We start from the raw sequence: 12,131 nt of genomic DNA, 5'->3' as shown, positions 1-12,131 counted from the left end.
TATTGACAGTAGAGAGGCGACATTTGAATGATTGAAAGTGTTTCGTAATGTTTCGTTTGAGGCACAGGAGAGGGTCTTTACTTTAGCATGTGCATTACACACAGTCTGCAGCTTAAATCGGTCCACAACCATAAACCACGTCACTCTTTCTTTGTTGAAGAAATCTCCTAGCGAACAGCGAGAGAATCTGAATCCTGAACATCCTGTTTTTCAGTTTCAACCTTAAAAATAAAGGCAATTGAATGTCTCTTCTGTGTGAGGGCAGCTAAAGAACAGAAAGGCCATTTGTGAAGAAAGAAATCCAAGCAATTTTCTATCAGCTGCAGCAATTTGAAAAGATTAATTTCAACACAATGTGTCCACGTGTTGAGAAGTGCAAAGCCTACATGTAAAAAGCTATTTCCTGCAATTTAAGACAACGTTTACTGGTCTTTATTATCACAAATCACAAATCCTTTATTCGTCCCACAGTTGGGAGATTTGCATTTTAACAGCAAAGGCAAAATAAAAAAAATAAAAAGTAGACTATGTCATCCCCCCCCCCCCCCAAAAATAGCAGCAATATAAAAACTATGAAACATATACAAGTGGTAAAGAAGCAGCCAGTAATAACAAGTATTACATTGTAAATAAAAGTATATATACTGCACACTGTTATTACAGTTATAAGTAAAAGTGCTTACACCCAGTCTAGAGTCTGTGGGGGCCCTAGGCTAACATTCACTGGGGGCCCCCGGAGCGGAGCAAGGCAACGAAACTTAAGATCAGAAGCAGCATTTTACAGCGCGCTATGCATGGGGCCGTCTTGAGGGGGTTTCCCGACATGTCGTTGCAGTAAATTAAAGGGTGTTTCATGTTGTCGTTGCTGTGGACCTTCTTAATCTACCTTCTTTGGGGGCCCCCTTTTGATCCGGGGCCCCAAGCAGTTGCCCTGCTTACACTGCATTATTACATTTAGCTTGCGCTTTCTTTACAAAGAGAAATGCAAAAAGGGCAATAAACCATAAAGAAACAAACTCAAAAAAGCTCATAGTGTAATAAAATTAGTTTTTAATAAGCCAAATCATTGTTAGTGCGAATAGTGCATTGGCGTTAAATAATAACAATAATCAAGAAAGCCAAAAATGTCTAAAGAAGTTTTAAAAAAATGTAATTGTATTTTTTCAATAACGGTGCAGTTTAGATGAGATATGTGGACGTTTCAGGGTTTTTAGTAATTTCTACTCCTCAAATCATCATTGATATCATTAAATAACATTTCCAACAGCCTTTTTTTTACTTATTTGGGAATAAAACTTTAGGACTTTTAGCAATCCTCTCTCCCTTTGAGTCTCGTAAAGCCTGGGACTGCCTGAGCTGTGTGTATCCAGCTGTAGACGTGGACACACAAACACACACCCAGTGAACAATACGTCTGTGGACCAAGAAAACAAAGTCCAGAGAGTGTTTGCACTCAAAGTGTGTGACCAGGACAACCGGGCCTGCGTCACAGCCCTTCACATCCTGGCGTGTCAAAACACCATCATCTTTATTTCACGTGATTAATGTTTGATTTATGGTCAATGTTACACAGAGGGAATTCCAGACACACCTTAAGCCGCTGACTTGACTTCACGCTCGGCAGTCAGAGGAGTGTGTTTGACTTTGAGCTGCTTGAGAGTCACACAAACAGGACTTGGGTTTTTATTTCCTCTCCGTGCTGAACAGATTCCTCTCGTGACACCCTGCTGGCCGGTTGCCACGCTGAGTCTGCTGCACATTCCTCTGGTCTTATATTGGCATGCTTTCCTCCTTCACCTGGGAGACACAATGCAGGGTTGCAGGAAACTACTGCCTCTGCTTTTCATTCAACACAAAGGGTTATTAAATGATATGTGACCCGGTAAGCTTATTCAAACATGCTGACAACCTGCTGGAAAAAAAGTCCTGGCAGGGAAACAAAAACAACACATTCCAAATTATGTAAAGCAAAAATGTAATCCCTTCAAAATCTTTTAGTGTTTGTGAGTTTAAGGATTCAAATTGATTTTAAAGCTGAAAAAGTATTTTCGAGATTCAAAATTGTTTATTTATTTAGGCGTGCAGCGTATTCTCATACAATGTTTAATATAGCTTATAAAAACGCTATTGATCATGTTTCGTGCAACCTCATTTTTCCTGCATGCTCCTACGAATGTCCTTTCACTGGAGGGAACAAGGATTTTAGCATTTGCAGACCTTTAACATGCATACAAACCTATATGACACACTACAGGAAAGAGACAACCCAAAAAAGGATAATATGGCAGGGTCGGTTCTAGGGGGGGAGGGGCCAACAGGGGCCAGTGCCCCCATAACACTGACCAGGGACCCCCCTCCAAAAAAAAGGTTACAATATTACGATTTATTGGAACTAAATCAAATCAGAGACCCGGATGTACAGTGGAGATTAAACTGTTCATTACCTTATATAAGCAAATACTGTTTATGTTTTTTAATTAAATTGTCACTTAAAGTTACTAAAACAAATACAAAAACTACTGAAACAAAGGACTGTCACTTACATTTACAAAAACAAATACCAATAACTGTATTTTATCCAGCCTGTATTTGCAGCTTCTTTCCGTTGCCCCCAGATGGCCCAAAGAAATCTGTTATTTACGAGTTACAACAGAGTTACTTGAGGGTACCAATTAAGTTAGCAAAGCACCCAAAATGACTTAATCTTTTCCAACAATGTCAGTCAAAGAATGAATTATAAATACATAATTTCTGAGCTACTGAAGTATCAGAGGATGATTAGCAGCAGGGCCTCATGTGGCTGCAGTCCCTCTCTCAGGACCATCCCCCGCATGTTTCTCATTAACTGACTTCTACCTGCTCCTCCTCCTCCTCCTCTTCCTCCTGGTGCTGCAGCTGCTACAGAACAGAGAGGTTAGACCACCAGCTGCTGGTTGTTCATCAAAAAGAGATGGAGGATGTTTCCTACTGCTTCATTTCCTGGATCTGAATCACTCACATACTGAGACTGATGGGGTGGAAAGTCCCCTAGAGATTTAGAAAGATTTTTACCAAAACACACACCATGTCAATTACAGCAGGTACTGTAAGAGCCAAGGCTGCTCATCCGTGTGGTAAATGTACTTTTCTTTGGTAATACTTTTTCTTACTGTTTTACAACTTCTTTACGTATAAACATATATATTCATTTCATTTAATCGTTTATTTGAAAAGGGACAATGCACATTGATGAACACTTAAAACAAATAATGCTTCAAGTGTAAATATGCCGGATTTAAAGTGGACCTATCATGCTATATTTGAATAATATAGTATAGGACCATACCTATATAAGGCATATTTATACTTTTTTTTTTGCAAAATACCAAACAGATCATGCATTTTAGCCATGCCTCATTTCGCTCAATTTGACATGTTTTAGCTCTGTGTTTGTAAGGGCTGATTCTGTGAGAACAGCACCATCTACAGGCCTGGCATATGTACTACAGCGTCTCCAGCGCTTTCGAACGGCAATGGCCCTGGCTGTCTCCTCCTGATTGGTGGAGTTGGCCCAATAGCCGTAGCGCCACCGTCCTGACGTCAGGACAGTGTTCAAATCTGGATCAGTTTTTATCAGATCCGTTGCAGCCCCTTTTTTAGAGATTTGGGTATGGAGGAAAATAGAGAGGGTTGTGTTTTCTGACACTTGGTGAGTTCCCTGGAACACTGGGGACACATATTCATGTATAAAAGACGTACAAAAGTGCATTTTGCATGATAGGTCCCCTTTAAGCTTTGAGCTAATTTCCATCCGTAGTCCCTCACATACAACATTTAAGAACATGACCTTATATACATAGCAAAAATAAATACAGTCCATGTAAACATTTATAAAAAAAACACATACCTTTAAAAGACTTAAAATTGTCAAAACTCAAGAAATTGTGTTTTTCAAGGATGGTACAGTGGTGGTATGAATTTGGCTTTCTGCCAAACACCTTGATAGCTCTCTTGTACAGCTGTTCTATTGGTTGTTATGTTTAAACATGTATTAAATCCCTGTATTATGTAAATTGTTATTATAATAATGCAATTACTGTCTACCATAAGTATATTTTATTTAACAATTTATATAGATCCAGAATCCTGTTTATTGCTACTGTATGTAATATTTCACAAACAAGAAATATCATTTAGTGAATTTGTGTGTAGAAAATTAAACAAACATTAATAACAATTACATTAAAAGAAGAAAAATGAGAATAAAATACTTATAAAATAGATGTATTTTATCTCCATAATTTGTTTAAAAAATGTAAAATAATAATAATTTAAAAAATCAATTAAAATAAAATCTGTTAAATAGTAAAATATTAAAACATATATTCTTTAAGAAAATAAAAAACACATACATAATAGTACATTTATTTAAATTGTATTTTAACTTCTGTACAATTTCATGTCATGAGCCTTATTAGAACAACTTCTCCTTGCATAGTAAAAAGAAATGACTTTACCGAACAATCCTCTCCTAGGCTGATCCTCTGAAGGAGTCTGTCGCCCTCAGGTGATAACTTGCAGAAGTTACAGCATGTATTCAGCCTGTCGGTGAGCAGGAAGCTGTGAGTGTGTCAGGGTGTGAGCAGGGTGACGCACTTATCAAGAAAACACTCATAAAGGTGAGCAGGCAGGAACAGGCTCACTTCCAAGATCCCTCTGAGCAGAATGGAAACAAAGAAAAACACAACGCTGAGAGAGGGCTTCCTCGTGAAGAGGGTAAGACATTACAAATACATTATATTATAACTGCTGTTAAGTCTAGACTTAATTAGGGATGAAGTAGAGAGTAAACGTTTGCATGTTGTTGTTGTTTCTTAGACTGATGTTTACTTTAATCACTGAAATCCAAGTGGTCTAATGTCACACTGATGTATTGTTTGTAAGCGCAGGGTCTTTTTGTAAAGGTGTAACTAAGTACATTTACTCACTGTACTTAAGAACAATGATAATACTTTTCTACTTTTACTTGAGGAACATTTTGAATGCAGGACTTTTACTGTAACAGAGTATTCCTACACTCTGGTACTTCTACTTTTACTCAAGTACAAGACAAGTACAATATCTGAGTACTTCTACTTTTACTCAAGTACAAGATCTGAGTACTTCTACTTTTACTCAAGTACAAGTTCTGAGTACAAGATCTGAGTACTTCTACTTTTACTCAAGTACAAGTTCTGAGTACTTCTACTTTTACTCAAGTACAAGATCTGAGTACTTCTACTTTTACTCAAGTACAAGTTCTGAGTACTTCTACTTTTACTCAAGTACAAGACAAGTACAAGATCTGAGTACTTCTACTTTTACTCAAGTACAAGTTCTGAGTACTTCTACTTTTACTACCAGTTCTGAGTACTTCTACTTTTACTCAAGTACAAGTTCTGAGTACTTCTACTTTTACTCAAGTACAAGATCTGAGTACTTCTACTTTTACTCAAGTACAAGTTCTGAGTACTTCTACTTTTACTCAAGTACAAGACAAGTAAAAGATCTGAGTACTTCTACTTTTACTCAAGTACAAGTTCTGAGTACTTCTACTTTTACTACCAGTTCTGAGTACTTCTACTTTTACTCAAGTACAAGACAAGTACACTTCTACTTTTAATCAAGTACAAGTTCTGAGTACTTCTACTTTTACTACCAGATCTGAGTACTTCTCCCTCCTCTGATTTAATTTCTTCTGATGATTTCCTCTCAGGGTCATCTCGTCCACAACTGGAAGCCGCGCTGGTTCGCTTTGATGCCGGACAAGCTGCTGTATTATAAATACGACGGAGGAAAAAGAGACTCGTGCCAGCGAGGGAAGATCCTCCTGAAGGACTGCGTGATCACTTCTCCTTTCCTGGACTATGAAAACCGACCGGTGGGTTAATCCAGATTTAAGGCCGACATGATGTTTACTTTAAAGGAAGATTCAAAAGACTCAAACGTTTTTTAAAGACACAAAAAAATAGATCGTTTTATAATTATTATTATTTTCTTTTGTTAATTCTATATATTTTTTTTTGAATTTAATTTAATTATATTTAATTATTATTATTTTTTTATTTTTTTTGTATGTGAAAAAAAGTCCAGTGCAGTTTATCCCATGATCACAACTTTCCCGTCATTTATTTAATGTATTAAAAATAAACCTGCTGTATTTTTTGTTTGTTACTTATTTAATTTTTTTTAAATAAGACAAAAAAAAGAAAAGAAAAGGAAATAAATTATATATAAAAAACGAATTAATATGCCTTAATAAATTGGTAAAATATTTCTTAAAACTTTACTAAAATAATCTATTTGCAGATATATATACGCACATTTGAATTCACATTATGAGATTACACATGCATAAATTACATTACCCAAAGCGACTCACAGGAGCAATTTAGGGTGAAGTGTCTTGCCCAAGGACACAACAGCATGCAGACTGCAGTGGGGATTGAACCCCCTCAAGATCAGTGCACCAATCCACTGAGCCACAGCCTCCTAAATAGGTGCATATTGTGTCAGATGTTTCCTTTGTTTATGTTTTTATGGTTAGAAACCACAGTAAGGTGCGTCTTCACCAACTCTCCTCCTGTTTCGCCTCAGGATACGGTTTTGTCAGGACCTGAACTCTGAGGAACGATTTGCCTTCCACTTCTTGGCAAAATTCACCAACTATAAATCTCCTTTCTGTGTATCTGTTTCCAGCTGGTGATCAAGCTCCGGACGAAGAATGGCGTGGATCATTTCCTGGAGGCTTGTTCCCGGGAGGAGAGGGACGACTGGGCGGGAGATATCAGCGCCGCCACGGAGAAACTGCGGGGCCCCGAAGGTGTGAAAGGGCCAGATCTGCAAACTACTACTACTACAGGACCCCAGCTGCACGACATCAATCTGATGTGAGGCTTTTGAACACTGTGTTTAACCTTGTGGTGTTTTCACTGTCTCACCAACGCCATATTTCTGATGATTTGTCTGTTTTTTAGCAAAGTGCTGGAGTCCATGTATGACCTGCACAGTGGAATCAAGATGGGAAACCACTTGGATCATGGCAGCTCGTACAGCAACTGTTTCTCAGGTACGCCTTTATAATATCCTCTTTTTAAATGACCTATATCTTAGACTATAAGAAGAAGTCTTGAGGCCTGTGGGATAAAACTGGTGCCCTAACAGAGAAACTGCAGTGACCTTGAGACCTGACCCCGGTGTGTAATGCCAGAGGTGGGAAGTATTGGAGTACAAATACTTCGTTACTATACATAAGTACATGTTTCTGATATCAGTACTTTACTCCACTACTTATTTTTCTGACGACTTTTCCCTTTGACTTCTTACATTTTAACACAAATATCTGTACTTTCTACTTCTTACATTTTCAAAACAGGCTGGTTACTTTAGTTTGAATGTGTGTTTGGTGGCGTGATCATTATTATTTAGAGTCATTGCGTGCCTATTGATTTGAACACGATCCGTGTATCCATAATTTCCTGGTCTTCTCTAAAGAAGAGGGACCAATGAAAACGTTGTCATGTTGCCGTTGTTCAGCATGGAAACATTCATTAGCTAACAATGACATTATTGTTCTATTAATATAAAGGGAGGTCAGGTACTCTTTAAAACAGCTGCTAGTTATGGGTACTTTTTACTGAAGTACATTTCAAAGCCCTCTTTACTTTTACTTGAGTAAAGAAGTTTAGTCAGTACTTCTACTTTTACCAGAGTATTTTTAAACACGAGTATCTGTACTTCTACTTGAGTAAAGGATGTGTGTACTTTTGCCCTATCTGTGTAACGCTGATGCCCCCCACCCCCAGGCTCTGCGGTGGTGGACTGGCTGGTGTTCTCTCAGCTGGCTCTGACCCGGGTGGAGGCTCTGACTGTGGCCTCCGCCCTGCAGGAGGAGAGCTTCCTGTGGCCCGTCGGTCTGAAGAGCGTGGAGGCGCTGAGAACCGCCGGACTCACGGAGCACTTCATGGACGACTCCACCGCTCTCTACAGCTTCGTGAGTACCAGGGTGTTGGGAAAATACTGAATGTACTCTTCCAATATCAGAGTCCACATGATAACAAAGGTATCCCAACTGTAGCTGTGTACATGACAGGATGTATGATTACCTAGAAGAGCATCAGGACTGTTTTAGGCATATGATAGCTATGTGATTAACATGATGATTCAGCCTCTATGGAGATAGACATATGACAAGCATGATCATTTCTGACGTGGAGCTAATCTGAACTAAACATTGAATACTGCTTTATATTCCTCCATCTTGTAACAGTGTAACTCCCTCTCTTGGATATCAGCATGTGAAGGACACTGTTCAGGAACTAGTTGATGCTCTGTATGTGATGACTACTTCCATTCTTGAGAGGACCATAAATACATGTGTCCTGATATTGAAGCTCAAGCCGCTGACCAGTGATATTTTTCTAACACAGGGTCAGCGAGTCTCTGCAGGAAGAATATCTACACATATAGAGAGATGAATGATATTTAATCCATGTTTCTCCTGAATCCCAGTCCGACAGCTTGAAGAAGAGAGGCAGCGTGAAGGCCGAGACCTCAATGTCTGCAGTGGAGCTCAGTGGGAAAGTGATCAAGAGAGGATATCTACTCAAACAGGTACACACTGTCACTAGGCCTGGTTGTAAGACAATAGCAATACAAAGTAAAGCAAGGAAAACTTCACCCACACAATGACTATTTGCATATGGATCACCCATTTTAACCTTGAACTCTTGAATAAAACATAGTCTTTCTCTCGTTCCTCCACGGTGAATGAAGAACCCAGAGGAATGGATAATGTTTTGATGAATTGAAGGTTTTGCAAAATGTGGTTTGCTTTTGTCAAACGTGGTCCCTGTTTAATGAAATAAGTGAGACACACTGAGAAACAGTCTGTTTTATTGTACCACTAAATGAAATCAGATTACCTGGAACAAATGAGTGGATTCATTGCGACATGCTGCATGGTCTAATAATATTGCTTTGCTGTTTGGTCCTTACTGCTGATGCTAGAATAAGAAGATGCAACAGAGCATTTTTAGGGAGCACATTTGATCAGATCTTGTACTCAAGCACTCAAGTACAATCGAGTACTTCTACTTTGACTAAAGTACAAGATCTGAGTACTTCTACTTTTACTCAAGTACAATCGAGAACCTTTAATGTCGCTACTTTAACTATATTTTGATGATAATACTTTTCTACTTTTACCTGAGTAACATTTTGAATGCAGGACTTTTACTGTAACAGAGTATTCCTACACTCTGGTACTTTTACTTTTACTAAAGTACAAGATCTGAGTACTTCTACTTTTACTAAAGTACAAGATCTGAGTACTTCTACTTTTACTAAAGTACAAGATCTGAGTACTTCTCCCACCTCTGCCCTCAGGGTCACAGGAGGAAGAACTGGAAGGTCCGTCTGTTCGTTCTTCGCTCAGAGCCGGCGTACCTCCACTACTACGACCCCACCAAGGTGAGGACGGAGCAATAAATAAAGAATCACATTTTTTAATTGGTTGTTTTATTGTAAATGTGTTTGAAGGTTAAATAAGAACAAATATTATTATTATTATTATTATATAGTGCTTTTCTCAGTATTCAAACGCACTATACAAAATTAAATAATAATACAACAAAATCCATGTATTTCTTAATTATTTTCTATTTATATAAAAAATACATTTAAAAAATCCTAAAACACACATTTGTTGTATTATTGTTATATTTTATATGTATAATAAAGCAGGTCGGCTGTGACTCTGAAGTCCTCATTACTCATGAATCTGTGTATTTCTCTGACTCAGTGTTTTTCACTTCCTGTCTTACATTACGTCACTTTCTCTCCAGGATGACATCAGTCCCGTGGGCGGCTTCTCTCTGAGAGCATGTCTGGTTTCCTCGCTGGGAGATAACGGAGTTCCCTCAGGTGAGTCAACGTCTGCATTTTATTCAAGTCATTCATGTGACGAGTGATCAGAACGAATGGCTTTGTGGTCGATTTTTCAACTGGGGTTTGTTTATGTCTGGGAGAAAAATCAACCCATCAATCAATCAATCAATCAAAGTTTATTTATAAAGCCCAATATCCCACATAACCTACATTTGTCTCAGTGGACTTTACGGTTTGTACAGAATATGAATACAACCCCCTCTGAAACAGAGGACTGTGTACATCATATTTTTTATATATATCCTGCTTACTTGAAGTAAACGGCTATTTTGTGTTTTTTTTGTAAATTATTGAGTGTTCTTGCATTTTAATGTGTGAGTTTTTTTATACCTCGGGACTGTGGGAAACAGTATTTTTGATCTTTCTGTGTGTACAAACATATTTGGAGATTGACAATAAAGTTGACTTTGACTTGACTTTGACTGTCTCACATGGGACAAGGAAACCCTCCAAAAGAAACCCCCCCAGTTAATGGGAGAAACCCCCCAATTAACGGAAGAAAACCCCCCAATTAACGGGGGGAAACATGTTAGAAACTTCGAGGAGATCAACACAGGATGATCCCTCTCCCAGGAGTCAGGACGGACAGACGTGCAATAGATGTTGTGTGTAAATTAAAAAGATAATACATTTACAACATAGTCCAGATGCTTGAAAATGCATGTGTCAGCAACAGGCTCAGCCACAACTCAGGACTCAGGATCCAGGACTCAGGATCCAGGACTCAGGATCCACTATCTCAGAAGACACATTGTGTTGTAACTGCACTGTCTTCCTGATGCTTGTCTTCTTGATTGACTGTGATTCTTTCTACCAAACAGGTGTTAAAGGAAACATTCAGGGCAACCTCTTCAAGATCATCACTCAGGAGGACACTCATTACTTCATCCAGGCTCCGACTCAGCAGCAGAAGATGGACTGGATCGAGGCCATCCGACAGCACACATAGAGCAGCGGGTCAAAACTGTTTTAATTATGCAGCTCCAGTACTGTATAGAGAAGACTTACACATTCCATGAATGTAAACTGTAGCAGGAGAGAGACGAGGGCCATGCAATTTAAAAAGGAAAGTGTTAGTGGTTAAGAACATTTCAGATTTTCCAATTCTAAAATCTAAGTGCTTTCAGGATGATTGTTCAGTATTTAAAGTTTTAAAAGAAGGATTTAAAGGCTCTAAAAGCACAAAAGTCGTAGGAAATTCACCTTTAATTAATATCTCAGTTTGAGTTCAAATGTTGAGTGTGTTTTACAAGATGTTTATTATTTAAACTTAAAGGTCCCATGTCATGCTTTTCTGGTTATTACCCGTCCCCTTGTGTGTTATGAAGGTTTTTCTGCATGTAAACGGTCTGCAGAGTCACAAACCCTCAAAGTACACCCTGTAGCGAGTAAAACTCTAACACAGAAAAGACCTGTCTATGCTGCCCCAGAACGCCTCGTTGGAGATTTCTCATTTTCCATTGTTTGCTTCCTGGGTTCTGTGACGTGTGAACACCCAAATCAACAACAAATGACCGGATTGGCCCAAATGGACCAATCCACGGAGCACCTCACACACCAGGATCCCTTGGCTAACTAACAGGGCGTCCCCATTGACTTGCATAGAGCTCCCTGAACGCTGGTAATAGACGAGTTGGGATGGCGGAGAAATGCTCTCCGCAGACCCATTCTCACAGCGTTATAAACCTTTTTCTTACTCAATATCAAGCCACACTTATTGTTTTTACTTCGGCTGTGAGTGTTTGTGTGTGCTCAGGATGAGTTTCGCTTGTTCTCGCTGTATCGCCGACCCGGAAACCTGTCCGCTCCTCGCAGCGACGAGCCTCGCAACGTCCCGACCAATCAGAGCACACTGGGCTCACAGGGAGGGGGGGGGCAGGAGCTCCAACAAGGCGTTTAGGACAGAGAGTGAATACACATACTATACAGAGATGCTGTATGAGAAACCAATTGTCACGATCTGTCTGTGTTGTGTTTTGTCTTGTCTTTTTCTGTCTCTGGTTCCTGTTTTACTATTGTTCAGCTTTAGAATAAAGCTCGTTTTTGTTTCGAGACAAAAACGAGCTTTATTCTAAAGCTGAACAATAGCATGGCATGAAACACATAGGTTCTATAGAAACTGACCGTGACCAACAAGGTGGGAGACAGGAGAAACAAACAAGACT

At 39.0% G+C, this 12,131-nt stretch overlaps 1 protein-coding gene across 1 annotated transcript; it reads left to right on the top strand.

Annotated features, from left to right (window-relative positions):
• The first annotated feature begins 4,665 nt into the window (after positions 1–4,665).
• plek2 (pleckstrin 2) lies at positions 4,666–11,294 on the top strand. Its single transcript, XM_034144345.1, has 9 exons — positions 4,666–4,755; positions 5,735–5,899; positions 6,718–6,908; positions 6,996–7,087; positions 7,824–8,011; positions 8,530–8,631; positions 9,406–9,489; positions 9,864–9,942; positions 10,788–11,294. Exons 1-9 carry the CDS (start codon positions 4,705–4,707, stop codon positions 10,913–10,915), a joined length of 1,080 nt encoding a protein of 359 aa, XP_034000236.1. The 5' UTR covers positions 4,666–4,704; the 3' UTR covers positions 10,916–11,294.
• Positions 11,295–12,131: the final 837 nt, after the last annotated feature.

Source organism: Trematomus bernacchii, unplaced genomic scaffold (genome assembly GCF_902827165.1).
Source record: "Trematomus bernacchii unplaced genomic scaffold, fTreBer1.1, whole genome shotgun sequence".
NCBI lineage: Eukaryota > Metazoa > Chordata > Actinopteri > Perciformes > Nototheniidae > Trematomus > Trematomus bernacchii.
The sequence above is the reverse complement of the archived record's forward strand: the minus strand, read 5'-3'. Positions and strand labels throughout refer to the sequence as shown.

What these genes read in the sequence shown, in the direction of transcription:
- plek2 (XM_034144345.1), top strand. Translation starts at nt 4,705, where the DNA reads ATGGAAACAAAGAAAAACACAACGCTGAGAGAGGGCTTCCTCGTGAAG. An exon ending in AGGGCTTCCTCGTGAAGAGG is followed by an intron (nt 4,756 to 5,734) that starts GTAAGACATTAC and finishes ATTTCCTCTCAG; the next exon opens with GGTCATCTCGTCCACAACTG. An exon ending in CCACCGCTCTCTACAGCTTC is followed by an intron (nt 8,012 to 8,529) that starts GTGAGTACCAGG and finishes CCTGAATCCCAG; the next exon opens with TCCGACAGCTTGAAGAAGAG.